The following is a 17,999-nucleotide window of genomic DNA, read 5'->3' on the forward strand; positions in this document are numbered from 1 at the left end:
CAATGTTTTCTTCCTCTCCACATGCACTGCATACCGTGTCTACCCCTTCGTATTTGGCCCGAAAACCATGGTGGTGGCGCCATCTTTGTAGGGGTGTCTTTAAATAAGTATTTACGTTTTGGAGCTTATATGCAGCAAAAATAACGTAAAAATTTTAAAAAGGCGTAAACGTAGTTATAATTAACCCTACGTAAGTGACGCCGTCATTCAGCAGGCAACTTCTTCAATACAAGGCGTAGCCTCTGAAATAATAGCACACGCCAAAATTGCCGATTCTGAAGGATGAGTTCAAAATCCCTTACCCCTACTACAGTGTACTACACTGTACCCCTACGTAGGCAGCGCTGCCACAAATAACGGGCGTTTCGCGCTCCTCCGGCAGGCAAAATAAATCTAGGAGGCTATGGTTTGAGCTTGGCGTCACTTCCGTCAGATAGTGGGCGCTGCGGTTCTCCATGGTCGGTGGGGTTGCGGAGCGTGCCGTTATGGCGGCGGTAGTGGCGAGTGGCCACGCGCAGTCCGGCGGTGGTGGTGATGAGGCGAAAGCAGCTAAGGACACCAATGGCTCGTACGCCCAAGCCGCGGCTCGCGTGTCATCCCGGGAGCCGGCTGCCGTTTCCAACGGATTAACCGAAGGCTCTAATGGAGCACCCGCACAAGACCTAGGCCTAAGCAGCAATATGGTTCGGCCCAGTTCGTGCGCACAAGTGGCCGCCGAGGTGCCCAGGACAAACCCGTGGGTGAAGCGCAATGCGCAAGCGGTCTGCTCTGCCAGCCGCGCAGGTGAGAACTGGCAGCATCGTGCTGTCTGCCACACGTGACGCGTGCTTGACAGCCATCGCCTGGCAATCTGTTCTTTCTATTGTGGTGTTATGTGTGGTCTGTCGAAAACCGCTGGCTTGTTTGGCTGAGTGTGCGTGCTTTGGTGTTTTTAAGCGCGCTGCCGTCAGTTCAGTGCTTAGCGCAGGAGCGTGGACGATGAAGGGAACACGTGGAGCAAGAAAGTGGTTTGTTGCTGTTGCGCCAGTTCAAGCATGTGTCGACAAATGTTCGCTACTCTGCGTTAACAACCAGGCCGTACCCTTGTAAAATGTTTGAGCTCCATGTAGCTGTGCTTTGCAGCAGTCGGCGCTTGAAACTCTGTTGCGAAACCACCCGAGTTGTCAGTTATCTCGCACATACGCGGGCGCTTGGTTTTTTCAACAGGAAGCAAGTTTCACCGTTGCCGCTCCCCTCAAGGGGGCCGAAAGAACTTGAGCATTGCAATGGATGTGAGAATTAAAAGTGCAGCTATGGGTGCACGTTAGAGATCCCCAGGTGGTCGAAATTTCCGGAGCCCTCCGCTACGGTGGCTCTTATAATCATATGGTGGTTTTGGGACGTTAAACCCCACATATCAATCAAAATTAAAAGATTAAAAGTAGAGCGATGACTTGTGTCTTGCAGAGGTACCCGTCATTCCAGAGTCACTCCTTTGAGGCGGTCGTTATCGTGCGTTGAGAAACGTGCGTAGAAATAGTCTGCGCTTAAAAAAATAACCTGACGGGATAAAAGTGCGGAGCATAAGTGGCGTCTCCCTGTAGGGGATGCGCCTATGATATATCGTATGCTAAATCTCTTCCGGTGTGTTCACAAATACTTCTCTGTGTGCAGCTGGCGGCCACCCGGGTGCGTTTTCCCGCAAGGTGAGTGCGTCTCACTGTGTTGATGCCTTTTTTTCCATTCAATGTTCACCTATTACGTGTCGATTTTAGCTTTTTTGGGCCGGACTTTGCATGGTGACCGCCAACGAGGCGCGCCTTGGAGTGGACGTCGGTTCATTTCTCATTGCTAGTGGTGGGATTTGTCTAGTGCAGGCCAGTTATAGTAAGATCTGCTGTAAAAAGAAAAGCACAAAAGAAAATTTGCAAACAGGCTTGCGCAAAGACATTGGTTTTAAAAGGCTGCCAATACTGCACCACTGCTAACAGCATCTAAATGACACCAAATAAAAACAAAGAATTGCGTACATTGTGTTCACTTTAGCTATTCTACAAAGATATTCACTACAAAGATATTCAATGTGGAGTGTGTCTTAAGGCCATTTGTATCTAGCCACCTACATCAGGGCAGTGTTGTGGCGAAATCTGCATAGGCAGAAATGAGTATGACGATTACACAAATGTCATTTCCGTGTCGCATACATTGGGGCACACTTTCCACCAATCACAGACGCAGCTCTGCGTATGGTAAGTGGGTATGCACCACTGCTGGTTCACAGTCTGATTGAACCCAGACATAGGGAGAATAAACTTTGCAAATTCTAAATGAAAGCGTGAAGGAGCCCATGTTGCAGAAAATCTGGCGCTGACAGCGTTGCAAGGCTTAAAATAAAATTCATAAACAGGGTGTGTCCTGGAGCCGACATTTTGACAAGTGGACCTTCAAGGCTGCCAAAAATATTCTTATGTGTATATGATTCATACCCTCTCCTCAACAAATTGCAGAGGGCACTGCGACCAATAAAAAGGTGTTCTACGAAGAAAAATTGAAGTACACGTTTTGATAACGTATGGTTGTGAGAAAGAAGCGTGGAAGGTTAGGAATTCCTGGAAGAAAAGCTCGCATGCAAACTCCCACCATGTTGGACCTCCTCCAGATAGGCTACATAAGGAACCCGAGAGTCATTTTAAACACCAATGCATGCACATTACATGCAGCTCAGTGGCATAGGTATTTGTTCATCTACATTTACGTTTCACCTATAAACTTTTTGAGCAACCCATGAAGTAAATGCACATGCATACTTCCTCAACTGCAGAAGGCCATCTGTAACGAAACATACTAACCCATTGCCCATTCACTGGTGCTGCTTAAAGGGTACCGATACAAAATTTCACGGGCAATATAACCTTTGAGATCGATTCCTGTGAACAAGCGTATATTATCTGCAGAATATTAACTGCGAATATTGCTTGAAAGGTACTTCAAAATCATTTTTGAAGTTCGCAAGCCATATCGAGCCGTGAGGTATTTACACCCTGGAGGGTGACTCCGTGGGGAACTTTCCTCGCAATGCAATCAATACAAGCTATAATGACGAAGTAGCCGCCATTTTTCTTTTGCCATGTTTGCCCCAGCAGACTACTGCTCCACAGCTGCTCGCGAGTCCGTGGCCATTGTGGCACAGGCATTAAAAGTTATATTGGTGGCACTGTCTTCTCGTTTCCTCTTCAAAAGACTTCTTTATGTGGACAGTGTGGAAGCGCGTCGCAGTTCTGTGTGTTGACAGGGTTGAGGGTTGCGGATGCTAGGGGGTGATAGTTGCACCATGCCGCTTGTCATTTTTGGAGCTTTATAACCGAAACCAAAGCTGGTCTATCATGAGTCTGTGATTATCTGTCGCACGCTGCAGTAAAGAAGGTGCCATGCTGTGGGCCCCCAGAAACACATTGCAGTAAAAAACAAACAAAACATTGCGAGGCCAAAACTATTTTGTCTGTGTAAAAACTGCATTAAAATTCTACACACCACCTACTGTCGGCTTTGCTGCTGGAATGTCTCGTGGGTCGTTGCAGCTTTTTGTCTTAGCTGATTTGAAGCTGAATGGGATTACTTACTAACACATTTACACTAGTGTGGAAATTTGGTGTTTTGCCCCTGTACCGTGAACAGCTTCTATGTGCTACTAACACAACCACAGAGCCCTTCACACTGACTTGGCTGTGGAACATCGCTGACGCTAGACGGCGCTGTGGCTTCAAAAGTGGTAGCCTTCTTGTGAAGTTGGTGTATGGAGGGTATACCCACAGAGAAAGAAGTATTTGAGGAGGAGAAACTCTTAGGCCGTGCCAGCAGGCGAGGGCGACGCGATAGTGTCACGGAGGGATGTGGTGTACGCTAACGCTCGGCAGATGACCCTTTCGGCCTGTTGCCATCTCTTACATGTGCTTCCATGGACGCGACACATGAAAATTGTGATAGGGCCTCGTAAACTGCAACATTTCTTGAAATTTTTGTGTGTAACATGAATAAACAGGTGTGATAAATATTGCCAGAATTACGGCCGCAAAGCGCCTGAAACGAGCTGCTAAAAATGGCCTGGAGCAGACGACGTCTACCACATGCATGCGTGTTTCGCTACTCTCTCGCACGTTGTGGCCGCGCACGCGTGGGTGGCCTTGGCAGTGAAAGTACCTCCAAGCTGTCACGCATTTATGTTTTTTTCTTTTTTTTAGTGCTCTCAGTGGCTTCAGTTGCGCGGGTGGTGCTGACAATTTGCGCACGCTTTTCACAACTATTTGCGCTCGCTTTTCGCAAATTCGAGAAATGCTTCATCGATATGGGGCAGAAATGTGTTGTACCGAATTGCAGCAGTGGTTACGCATCCTGCAAGGAGAAGGTAAGTACCTTCAAAGTTCCTTGTGACCCGGCGAGGTTGGAAGTGTGGGCTCCTGCCATACCAAGGAAAGATCGCGCGCTGACTCTTCATGACTACGGTTGTGAGAAGCACTTCTCAAACAGTGACCGGCGGCGCTATTATGGCAAGCTTGGTGGCAAAGTTCTCCTCCTTGACAAACTGAAACGACCAGTGTTGCTACCGGACGCTATGCTGTCTATCTTTCCGCACTGTCCCAGCTACTTTTCTGCTGTTCGAAAAAAAAAAAAAAAAACGAATTGCTCCTGACGTGAATTACGGAAAGCATGCAAGGACAGATGCTTTTGTGGCTCAAGGTACAAACATGCCCGCTGCTCGCAAAGGTGAATAGATTGAAAATGCGCGTCTTGTAGCCTCCTCTTCTTATGAGTGTACTGCACTGAACTATGAAGAAACAAGCGCTGGTGTCTGCTATGATGAAACAGTCTGTGCCACTAGTTCTAGTGACATTGACGTGCTATTGATGGGCACGTAAGTAGTCTTCACAACCTAATTCATCTCAGATGTGTCTTAGATAACTTCTCAGGACAAAGAGACATTGTCATGCCTAGCGCTTCATAAAGCCGACAAGACGTAGTGGAGGGAGCTTCGAGCATCTGTTTCATCCAGCTAAAAAGGGCATCACTGGAAATGCTGATTTTTATAAACAAGAGCTTCGAATTCACAATCTGCAAAGACGGTGTGAAGGTGACAGAAAGCCTGCTTCAGCGAGAATTAGCAGCACAATAGTGAACTTCCGCACAGGAATGGAGCATGCTATTGGCGTCACGCATATGCTCGAGGTCTTCAACAATAAACTTTTGCTCGTGGTAAAGAGATCTGCTGGCCATTAGCACCAAATACTGCATGCTAAAGAAAGTATAATAATATACATAATTCGTGGGCTTTAACGTACCAAATCCACCTACCAAAGACGCGGTGGTCCGACACAGAAGTTTCCTGGGATCAAAGTAAAGTGTGGCTCCGTCGACGCGACCAGATTTTGGCGTTATAGAAGGTGTGCCATTCTTCTCGGTTGTCCAGAAGATCAGTGCGGCACGTGCAAGAGTTTGTCCAACACACTACGGGTCCACCAAATTCCAAAGGAAAAGTGCCAGCGGACGACGGGAATACGACAGGACTACCCATGAGTCCATTTAAAAAAAGGTAAAATTGAGGCCTTGCGAAATCTCTCTAGAAAAAGACTTCTATTTAAAAAGAAGCTCTGGAAGCTGGCTTAGTGAAATGCAAAGGACAGTTGAGAGAAGTGAGCGAGAACAGCTTGGATGACTTGATGTGAAAATCATCTTTTCCGGAGACTCATTCATTGTATGCTGCTGAAGGAATGTGTAAAAGCCGCAAAGGCTTTGTCGAAGCGAGGAATCCATTCCCATCAATATTGGTTGTTGCTCTGTCTTCTTTTCCACATTCGGACATCAACAGGCTACTGTTTTTTTTTTTTTTTTGCGAAAAGAACATTCTACCTCTGCCAAGTGTGAAAACCATCAGAACATATCTTGCCATGGCTGGGATGCAATGTGACTTTGATGCCGAGTTTTTTGAAGCGTTCAAAGGAAAGCTGGCTTCTCAAACTGATTTCGACAGACACAGCATGCTTCTCTGACGAAATTTTGGTAAGAGAGCGGAAGAGTGTAAACACCAAAACTCTACCTACACGGGTCTCGTGAACTGTGGTGATGGAGATCAGCATTGTTCCAACTCGCAAATCACGCGCTGGTGTTAGTTTTGCTTTTTGGGGACTTTTACGCGCAACCCATCGGTGTATTTGTATCAAAGTCTAAGTACTAGAGCAACAGCACTTATCCAGTTAATCCTCCAGGCAATCGTCATGCTTGAAAACGCTGGTGCACTAGTTGATGGAATTGTCATTGACAAAGATGCGACGAACAGAAAGATGTGGACACACTTGGGCTTCAGCGGGAAGCTTGGGGAGGCAATTAATTTTTTTGAGCATCCTGTAAGTGAGGAGCGCAAGGTGTTTGCCTTTTCCGATGTACCTCATCTATTCAAATGCATCAGGAAGAGATTGCTTGAACAGCGTTTCACGAGGTGCGCGGGCAGTGGGTGAAATAGAATCTGTACACGGCCATGTTCAAGGAAGACTGCAAGGACGCCGGAGGCCTGAAGGTTTGCCCAAAAATAACTAAGCATTATATATACCCGTCGAAAATGGAGCTCATGTGGGTTAAGCTGGTATCGCAAGTCTTCAGGCGGTCTACGTGCTTTGGTATCAAGTTCTGCGCTGACCAAAAAGTTTTGAATGCCCAAGAAGGTGCAGGAACAATTGCTTTCACTGAAAGAATGGACAATCTTTCTTACTCCATAAATAGAAGGCATCCAACAGAAGGGGTGCGATACGGTAGCTGTGATCTCACTGTGATGAAGACTCAATTCAGTGGCTGGATGAATGGGAATGGAAGCTCCAGTCGGGCGTAACCATGAAGGAAATGTTCCTCACACCAACAACTGCGGAAGGCTACCGTGTCACAATGCTTTCTACGCTTGCGCTGACCAAGTACCTGTTAAACAAGTGAGCTTACAAATACGTCCTAACGACGAAATTCAACCAAAATCCCCTTGACAGATTATTTGGCAAGGCAAGACAGGCAGCCTGGGACAATGACCATCCAGACATGCCAACGTTCCTGCAATAGTACCGCATGCTTTTTGTCTACAGCTTGTTCAAACCACCGAGGTTCTAGGACTGCGAAGTTATTGAAAAAAAGCCTGCCCTCGAGCTTTCAGAGTTCCGCAAGATCTTCCAGATAGCTGACAGTGACCCCTTCACTTTGAACAGCTAAAGGTCAAGTTAGACAGACTTGTCGAAACAGGTTATTGGGGCTTGGGGGATATTGTCCAGGATAGCCAAACAAGCTCTGAAGTCGCTGGTGTGGTCTTGTATAACATCACAGGATTTCTGTCAAAAAAGCTGAAAAGAATGCTGCCCTGTGAACTCTGCAGCAAATCACTTTCTGCTGCGACATCAACGTTGCCACAAGCATCTCTTACAATCTGCAAATCAAGAGGTGGGTCAGCTCATCCAAACATGCGGATCTACGAGGTGATTCACTGTGCAGAATATTTCTTCATCAAGAACGTGGACCAGTACAACGTTTTTGGGGAACTGTTGATCATGCTCTTCAAAACTGCGAGCTCACGTTTTCATGCCGCGAACACAAAAGTTACGCTGTCTTCGAAATTCTTCACTACTACAAAGGAGTGCGCATGAGACAACACTGTGCCAACGAAGCACGAAACAAGCAGAAAGGGAGGGGCCCAGGAGAAGAAGCTGTCAAAGCTATCAAAAGACTGATTTTTGAGAAATGATGGTTTTGATAAGAGCAACGACTTTTTTTGTAGTTTTTTTCTCATTGTGCAGAGATTGTGAATAAGATGTAGAAAACCTTTTTCACGCAACCTCATCTGTACATCAAAAATAAATTAAAAGTTCAGCATGTGCGTGGGTCTTTTCGGTTGTCATGTTACATGACACTGCATGAGGAGGCGCAGTTTCGCCTCCTTAAGAATTCTTGCTCCGTAGGTATACCCCACTTGACGTCACCCGTGTGGAGCACTAGTGGCAAGGCCACTATTTCAAAGGGCAGCACGCTTGCCAGCCAAAAAACCTGCTGCACACACTGTATCCGAAACCTGTATGGCAACTTGAATGACTAGAGACCTACAGAACACCTCTTGCACGTCCGTGTTGCATGAACAACATGGACGTCCCTTATAAATGGATTTTAAAAATGTTGCCGCAAATACGTTTCTGCATTGCGAATCAAGGCTCAGTGCGTACCCCATACAAAGTCTTACCATGGAGGCAAAGATTCATACCACATGCTAAACAATGCATGTGGTATGAGGGGTAATTAAGAGGTCATTTAAACTACTACGAAATTTTGTTGTGCACTGTGCTGCCGTGTTGAATTAGTTGCTAGAGGTCCGGTGCAACTTTGGTTGGTTTTGTGTGCATGGCCATGTCTATGACCATGTCGTAGCCATATGTTTATTTTTATTTTTTTTTCTTGAAAAGCAACAATGCCCAGGGAGTGAAGTGTGAGAAGCTCATCACCTGCAGTTAAGCACGACATGCTGATTAAGCTAACGTGACTTATTAAGGGGAGGTGCGAGTCGAAAAACTTGCATATTTTTCTTCAAAATATATATTTTGTTTTATTTGCTTTCATAAGTTTAGTTTCTCTACTTTCAGGACAACAAAAAAACAACTAAAGAATGGAACTAAACTCGATGGTTAAAATCGCAATTAAGGAGCACAATAAAGCTATTACAAGCTAAAAAGAGTTCATTATCTAGAGTCTCTGTGGAAATTAACACCTGGCTGCTTGCCATTTGATTTCACACGAGTTAACTAAAGCCACAAGCTCAAATTAATCATGATTGTCTAGCTTTCTTGATGAAAGATATTATATTAAAAAACACGTTTTTCATGTAGAGGAGCTTTCATTTACAGCTTTACAATGCATTTCTTTCAAGATTTATTTTTGGGCAACTTCTTGAGTTTGTATTACAGCTTTACAATGCATTTCTTTCAAGATTTATTTTTGGGCAACTTCTTGAGTTTGAACATGATGCTTTTAGTACTTCTAATAGCCTAATCGGAATGAAATTTTACCCACATACAGTCGAAACTGCTACAACGAAATTAACGGGAATCATGAAAAATTTTGTTATCGCAGAAAAAGGGGTAAATAAAAAGGATATGCAGGACACTAAAGGGAGCAGTTTATTTCTAAACTTGAAAAAATCACTTATTTTTGGCTGATTTCGCATGAGCTAGGGCAGAATGCGCTGCTCACATTCTGTGAGGAGCTGCATGGCGACATCGTTGTCATGGGTACCAAGGGGACTATGCAGGAACTTCAAGAAGTCCATGACTTGCGGCGTGTTCGCTGGTGTTGGGACTGCCACGACACCATGCACAGCTTTGTTGCCATCTGATGAATCAGCCATGGCGGTCGCACTCTTGATGATCTCAGCATCACTCAGCTCCTCGTACACGATCACGTCCGCGTCGGCTTTAACATAATCGCTCAGGGCAACACTCTCGGGTACAATGCCGGCATCCTCGAGAGCTGCCCATGCTCCGGCAGTTTCTGCGTCCTGCCCCGGTCCAACATCATCGGCAGCTTGTTTGTCATCACTTGTGCAGACCAAGTTCATCTCTTCGGGCCAAAACTGTGCGTGTGCAAAACACTTATCTGCGGGCCAAAACTCTGCGTGTGCAAAACACTTAACAATGTCACGCCGTGTTGACATCCATGCAGCGGCCAACGTTTGCACAGCCATGAACAAGTCTATTTTGGTTGAACATGAATCCTGTTGAACATTGTACCCTATCTTGTTACTTGTCCCCCTTATGTAATGCCTTCGGGTCTTTAAGGGCGAAATAAATGAAATGGTCTCGCTGCCATGTTTTGTGTTGAACAGAATTCACTGAAGAATCCTTGATCGGTATGTGTGCTTCAAGCTGCTGATGATAGCTTGATCTAAAAGCTGAATCAGTGACGTACAGTTTAGCGCAAAGAACTTCACCGAAACGTTCGTCAGCTTGATGTTGCTGTCCAGGTGATGTGCTGAGCACTCGTCCAGGAGCAAGCAAACACGGCAGCCTTGCTTTTTTATGTCGTTGTTGAACGCAATGATCCAGTTCGAGAAAATGACTCTGTTGGCTGTTTGCAACATACCTCACTGGCAGGTTTTTCGTGCCCTTGAAGCACCACAGTTTGGCACTCTTAAAAATAAAAAGGGGCGGGTTGTCGGATCTGTCGTATATTTGCACAGAGCAACAGGGTGACTCTCTTTCTGCTCAGCTTGCCTCTGTGGCACTGTTTGCCTTTAAAGTCAAGCGTCTTTGCTGGTAGACTTTCATAGAAGAGCCCGTCTCGTCCGCATTGTACACGTAAGACGCAGCGTACTTCTTGATGATGTAAGCAGTGTTCGACGCGATCTACAATGACGCACCGCCACAATCTTCAAAAGTGGACTCTCCATACAGTACCTCCTCGGCCATCTCATGGCGCTCCTTAAATCGTTTGAACCACCCTGCACTTGCCTCAAGTTTTCCTTGATGCATAAAGTGCAGGCGTAGTTCAGTACTTTCTGCTGGATTGGACTACCGCTGATATGTATCTACTTGGGCTTCGTTTTGCAAAACCAGGCATGCACTGCCTTGTCAAGTTCTTCATGGACTGGCTGGTCGTCTTCTTCAGTTACGTAGATGTGCCCAATGCTAGCGCTTTTAAGATGCTCGCTTTTGTTTTCAGTATCAATCATAGCGAGTTTGGCGAGACACCGTATCCCTCGGCGAGACACTTTCTTTTTTTTTTCGTCCTGCTGCTTGAAGGAAAATTATTTCCGCCTTCTGCTCTAGCACAACAAATTTCGTTTCTTACTCTGTGGCGGCGTTGTAAGCCCTCGCCGCCATAGACCAGGGGGAAGAAAATGCACAGGTCGGAGCTAACAAGGTACCGGACTATTGATCTATGGAGCCAATGAGATGAGGCACGAGGCGGGGACTAACCAGGACTAACACTGCTGACGTTACTGAACACGTGAGAAAAAAAAAAGATAGGCGAGCCAGCAGCCAATATCCAATGTGTGGATTTGGCTCAGCTTCGACTGGCCAAGCTGGTAGGCTTTCATGGCATAACTCTATGCTTCACGTAATGCTACAGAGCATCATCATCAACAACAAACGATGGCATTTCCCATGTTATCATGGTTTTGCAGCATTTCGTGAATTATGTAGACTTAGGTCAACTTTGGTGCGTTTACGATCGTTTTAATGTCCGATAACCAAGAAAATGCTTAATGTAGACTCTGAATGTGAACCAGCTAATAAGAATTTCTCGTTAGCGACAGTATGAGAAAAAATTATACATAAATGAAAAGACAGCCGCAGTCATGTTTTTTTTTCTTGCTGTTTTAAGCATGAAACGTGTTGTCATTTAAATTTACTAGTTAGCATAATTAGGTTTGTCTGGCCTAATAACTCTTGCCCCAGGAAAATTTGTTGAACCACGAGAAGAATTAAAAAAAAATGGTTTGCTGCAGACGAAGATTTAATACATTAGAGTCTATGGGATGCTGGCGGGGAATCGAGAAATGTACGTTGAAGCGTAAATTTCGTTGTAGCAGAGTTCTTTGAAGGGGAGTTTGACTATATTCTCATCACAGTGATGCCGTTTCTGCGCAAACTGCGCCAAATGAAATGTACTCATGTAACGCAAGTTGCGCCGAAATCTGATTTGGGAGAATCTATCACCGGCAATAGCCACCCCGGCACGTCAAAACATGTGCATCTTGTTTTCGGGGCCACCAAGGTCACATTCACATGCCTAGAATTATTTCGCTGAATAAACAGCGGTTGCATGTGCATCCTAAATAATCCGCGATGCTAAGTTTAGTGTCGGCATAACTTCCGTTGTGCAAGCCCACTTAACGGCGAAACGCGCTCTCCGCAGGAACTTGTAACGTCTAGTCCTATCGGTGGGTGAAACTGTGCCAGCAATTTATTGGCGGATGTCTTCCATTCCTGGAACGCTGCTCATTTTAAGGGTTGCGTGGCATGTAACTAAAGCAATTTTCACTAATAACTGCTCGTGTGCTGCCAGAATGTGCTATTGCTTCTTGATATCGCGGTCTAATTTTCCGCTTGTCGTGTCCACAGAAGAAAATGTGAATGGTGAAAACGCGTTCACACTTTTCCTTTAATATAGTTTATTCGTGAATCTTCATTCACAAGTTCATTTTCGTGATTCCTTCCACTAGCACATCCACGTTTGTAATCGCTGTTGCATTAAAAGCCCCTAAACAGTCTGCCCTTTCGAACTCGAGATTGCTCTGGTCTGAATTCAAGAATCTCGTGTGCTTTTTTTTAAATGTCATCTCATTAATCAGTGCATACTTCTTGGTTGAAGCAGCTGCAATTCAGATTTAATAAGCGCAGCTTTCAATAGGGAGGCTATCGCTGGCAGCTCTGGTGTCGGAAGGCCCACTGTGAAGCGGCTACGCCTTGTTACACGTCCGCTTCTCGCTTTCCAGGTCAATATTGCCAACGGTTTAAAAAAGTTGCAGCATATTCAAGGAGTGAATGATGATGAGTGGGGAGGAGCATTCGTCTGTCCATACTTCCGTCCGTCTGTCCGTCCGTCCATGCGCCCGTCGGCCCACACCTCAAGATTCTGCCGATCAGCACGAGCCGCAGTGTACTTCCGCACATAGCTCTCCTCATCGTCCATGGTCCGCCAAGCAGCAGGATCCAGCAAGCGCACTTGTACGGCGATGATTTTGGAGAATGAGAGATAACGGGCAGGTGGCGGACCTGTGCAGCTCGTGCAGCAGCCAATTGGAGGGTAGGTGCACTGCCAGCACTATCTACCGTACCTTCAGCCAACCACCATATTGTAAGCATGTCTAGAGTTACTGTATATGCTACCTTTAGATAGCAAAGTTGCGCATAGGTCCACCATTTTGCCCACTGAGACGTCCATGGTTATGCTCTTCTGTCAGCAGCATCGCGTTCACACGGCTGAGTTGAACGACATCATCTCAGCGTCCGTAAAAGAAACGGCACACAAGCCCAGGAGACGTCCGCTCGCTCTGTTGCTATGTGTCGTTGATTCAACAAACATTAAAGAAGAGCAAAAGTGAGCTCGTAAGCCGGGTACAAGTAGCAACGCATTGTCGGGGAGAGGAGGGCGAGCTGAGACACGAGTTGCGTCGAACTGATCCGAGCGAGCTCCTGCACCGAACCGTGTTTCCTTCGACATGTAGTGACTGTGGGTTCAGTTGTAACTTTGTTATAATATAATTTACTTTTTAAAATCGGACCTTGCCTTAACCTATCGTTTCGGACATCCCTGACACCTTCCGAATGAAGGAACCAACGCAGCTCGACGGCTTCCTGCATTCGTTCATAACCTGTTGCTGGCGCAATGACTTTCACTTCGAAGAAAAAATTGAAAACTCTAATAAATAATCTTCTTGGATATTACTTGTACTATAGCTTGTTCGATGGAAGCCACCATAGGGAGATAGTTTTGTTTAAACTAGCAAACAAGAAAGCCTTGACATCATTTGTCAATAATAGTGTTCATGATTTGCGAGAACTTAAGTTTCGCAAATCGCTTGTTTTACGTCGTTTTTTGCCACTTTGAACGATTAAGCAGGTGGCTCGATAAAACAATTGCTAGTGCTGTCCCTCCGCGTTTTACAAATAGCACAAGCAAACGAGAGTTTTGAGTATATCTATACATTGATGTGGCATCCAGTGATCGTGGCAACTACGCAGCACCGAGTCATGGCACTGTACAGACAGCTCTAATACTGACGTCCACTAAAAATGAACAACACAAGACACAGTCACAACTCCAGCAAAGTAGTACTCGGCAAGATCTCCTCGCTGTACTGCTAGGGCAGCGGTGAGGGGGCCAAGTGGCGTGGTGGTGGCTAGAACCCGCATGACCGTAAAGTCTGCTTTTCCTAAAATGGACGCTTTTTGCACAGGTGAATGCGCTGGGCGAATGGGGGCGCGAGCGGCGATTTCTATCAGTGGTGCAACTCTGCTGCCTAAAGGTAGCATGTAGAGTAAATCTGCGCATGTCTACGGGACAGTGCCCTCTTGGAAACGAGGCAAGAAATGGAATGCGTTCAGCGCCATCTAGTATATCGTCGTCCAGCTGCACTTTGCATGCATGGGGCTGTACAGAGTATGGATCAACACCGCTTGACAACTGGCCAGGTTTTGCCTCAAGGAGCTTTGCCCCTAAAAATTAAACATCACGTCATCGCATTTATTGCTTCGTTCTTTTGGAGGGGGAGGAAGCAGAGGCTGCGTCGCTTGAAGGGCGCAGTTTGCAGCCCATGCTATCTTAAGGCTTAATATAATGTGACATGTTCGTAAACTTTCTGTGGTACTGACTTCTGCTTCGCGTTTAGCTAAATGACAGCACGAAAACTGCTTTGCCAACTGGAGTCTTCATTGTCCCTTTAGACAGCGTTCATTTGAGTTAAGCGATATCGTGTTCAAAATTTTCAATTCGTTAGTTTCACTTAAAGAGATACTGAACAAAACTTGGAAAAACTGACGAAACTTCGTAGTTGCACTCGGAAGATGCCACTGTTCTGATAAACGGAGTTTATTCCCCATATTTTTAAACAGTTGGTTGTATTTTTGATGGATTGTGAGTGTTCAAAGTCATGAGGTGCATGTGATGTTTTTCTGTGGCCTTGCCATTCCTCCCTGCTTAGCTTTCAGCACTTTCGTCGGGACGAGAGAAGAGAGAATGCAATTGCAGCATGTGACAACCTTTTATAACTCCACTCGCACTGGACGGATTCTTGAAATTTTCGCGGCGTTGAATTTGTGAGGCAATAAGCTCTTCCACTGAATTCATTTCATGGTTACTTGAAAAAGTGTTTTTCGGCCCCTTTAATGTGTAAAAGGTACAAGTATCTACTTTTAAACTTGGTATTAGCTGTATATTTATAATGAACTAATGTAAGCAATTAGTATGAGCTGAGCATACTAAGAATTCTCACACAACAATTACTCCTTTTTATTAAAATGTCTTATGATAGTTAATTGCATTTGACAGTTAATGTGCAGCAATATGAGCCATTAATGGCTCAGAAGCATAAAAATTCAGGGGCATAAAGTTTTTGTCAAAAATGATCTACACTTCACACATTGTCATGACACAAAACAAAAACTGTATAATTTACTATAAAACGAATTGCCTATTTGAAATCAGCATGAAGAGTCTTTATGTACAGCAAAATTTTCATTGTCGTAGGCTACAGATTAATGCAACTTGTGTTCTAATCTCATCTCCCCTTGAGATGAATTTGTGTGTACAATCACAGAGGAACTTAAGGGTACCCTTACATCCCCATACTGGACACATGTACTCACATACCGGTCTCATGTACTCACATTGGTGGCCTCTTGGATTTGACAAGAATGACCTCTTAAGAACTTTGGTTGACGTTTGTGAATGCTGTCTCTTAAAAGTGCAGACAGGGAGTTGAAAGGAACTCCACTGGAATTGCTTCCATAGAAAATTGCAACTCAAATGCAATGCTCCCACTTTTGCTCCAAATTGTACCAAGTTAGATCTTCGTAAAAAAGAGCATGATTTTATGCCAAATCGGCCTGCACAGCCCAATCTTTAAAAGTTGTGGCCAAAATTTGCTATAGTGCAAAACATGTGTAGCAACAGGTCTCCCCTCCGCATGTATGTGACAAGGTTGACGCTTAATAAATTGTGCTTGCCATCAAGGATACTTGCGTTTGCTATTCGAGACATGTTCGAACTGCATGTTTGTGTGCTCGCTTGCCATACTGTGCTGTTGGTCCATCGTGTACAGCCACAGTGAAGAAAAAAAGTTAGAAGGCTTAGCGTCATCTGGTCAACCTGCTTCAAACCTTCTGCACGTGCTGCAATTCAACTGTGTCATAGCTTCAGCATAGAACTTGTGGTGCCACCATAGAAGAAAACAACGAAAGCATTGGCTATTGCACGCTTTTTGGCTTAGCATGGTCATATGGGTACGGCTTGCACAAGGCAGAAGTTATGTCTAATGCAGTGATGCTACCACTGCCCCAAACTGCGTCTAATTGCCCTGGCTTCTACACACTGCCACATTCCTCAAAATTTGACGAGTCTGCGCCCAACTTGTGCCAAAGGGCGTGCTCAGACTTTCAGAAATGAAACTACTTGAAGTTCCCCCGTTGAAAATGACATCGCGGTGCACGTGCGTGAGATGCAACTCGATCCGAATGTCATTGCAACTCGATCCGAATGTCATTGTTGGGACTACGAGTGGTTGGGACCAAGGAAGTTCTATAGCACTTCTGGAGTGGCAGTCCCGGCCGCCGCCAACGGGAGCAAGTAAAGCCACTGCCAGTCATATTGCTAGAGGAAAAACAGGGTGGAGCCGCTATAGACGGCAATGGAATATGCACGTCGCACGCATCGGTTTGCAGTTCCACAATGAAAAATTAGGTGGAAACCACTTTTAGGCTACACCAACAAACAAATGCCTCTTCTCGTCCATGAAACAAAATATTTCGTGCTCCCATTGTCAGCTGCATGCTTTCAGAATAATCTGTTGTTGAGGGATGCTTCGCATATCGAGCTTGCTGGCGCACTGTATATAATTACATATGTGTTACTGAGAGCTACGTCTTTTGTAATGTAATAGTTACAGCGTCCAAAGTGAAACCACAAGCTAATGTGAAAAGCACTTACCGTAATTATTCGAATCTAACGCGCACATTTTTTTCGGTTAAGCGAGTTCATAAATCGCTTGCGCGTTAGAATCGAGTATGAAAAAAAAATGGACATGGTCATTCTATTGCCATCGGCATTTCTAAAATGGCACCATGCCCCTACGTGCGTCGGCATGGTGCGTCGGCCATTTCTGCCTATGTGTTTCCCATGTGCAGCACTTCGTACGTGTGCTAAGGAGTTCATCATCTTGTAGTTCATTAGCATCGAGGGCATGGAAGGGCCGACTCGAAAAACTCGACGAGTGCACCACGATGCCGCTTTTAAAAGAAAAGTCATCGCGTGTGCCGAAATGGACGGAAATCGGGCCGCATCGCGGTCGTTCGAAATTCTTGATACGTGCGTGCGGGACTGGCGGAAACAAAAGCAGAAGATTGTCGACAGCAAAGATTCACGCAAAGGCTTCATTGGACTACAGCAGGGTCGGTTTCCACAGCTGCTGGGTGAGTTTGTGATTGAGCAGTGAGCGGCTTAGGGGCCCGTGACGACAGAACTGCTCCAAGTGCAGGCTACGCAGTTAGCCTTAGAAAAAGGGCTAGTGCGGAGCCAGTTTAAAGCGAGCAGGTGCAGGCTAACTAACTTTATGAAGAGGAAAGGCTTTTCTCTCCGAAGGCGAACGGGCATATGCGAAAAGTTTCCGAAGGAGTACGATGAAAAGCTTCACAGTTTTCAGAGGTTCGTCCTAAACTTGCGGCACAACGGCTACCTGCTTGGGCAAATCGGGAATGCCGATCAGACGCCTCTTTACTTCGACATGCCTGGCACCACAACCGTCGAGAAGAAGGGGACGAGGCAAGTTCGCGTGCTGACATCGAGCCACGGTAAAACTAGAGTGACAACAATGCTCCGTGGCACGTCAGATAGGCACAAGCTTCCCCCGTACCTCATATTTCAACGGAAGACGCTCTCGAAAGGAGTCGTTTTCCCGAGTGGTGTGATCGTGCGGGCCAACGAGAAAAATGGGTGCGCGTTGCAATCGATGTCTTACTTTTTTTTTCGTCGTGGAAACCGGGTGCGCGTTACAATCGAGGGCGCAGTAGAATCTAGTAAATACAGTATTTGCTTTATTAAGTGCGCATATCCGTCACGCCAATATTCGATCAGCAGAAGGATGCATGCTTTGGCTAGTTGTCATTTCTGTAAAGCTTATCGCGGATTTTTTGACGAGAAAACGAAGATAAAAACACAACATAGTGCTCATATTGTGCTTTTTCCCTCCATTTTGTCCTTGTTAAAAACGCGCGAGGTGGGTGACAAAGTGACGT

General features: G+C 45.6%; 1 protein-coding gene across 2 annotated transcripts in view; it reads left to right on the forward strand.

Annotated features, from left to right (window-relative positions):
* Window positions 1-445: 445 nt before the first annotated feature.
* larp (La related protein) overlaps window positions 446-17,999 on the forward strand; it is a 154,991-nt gene continuing 137,437 nt past the window's right edge. For both annotated transcript variants that reach the window (XM_037429802.2, XM_037429806.2), the window contains exons 1-2: window positions 446-783; window positions 1,654-1,685. In XM_037429802.2, the coding sequence (XP_037285699.2) occupies window positions 456-783; window positions 1,654-1,685 (360 nt within the window). In that variant the 5' untranslated portion in view covers window positions 446-455. The remainder of the gene's footprint in view (window positions 784-1,653; window positions 1,686-17,999) is intronic.

This window comes from Rhipicephalus microplus, chromosome 2 (assembly GCF_043290135.1).
Source record: "Rhipicephalus microplus isolate Deutch F79 chromosome 2, USDA_Rmic, whole genome shotgun sequence".
Taxonomy (NCBI): Eukaryota; Metazoa; Arthropoda; class Arachnida; order Ixodida; family Ixodidae; genus Rhipicephalus; species Rhipicephalus microplus.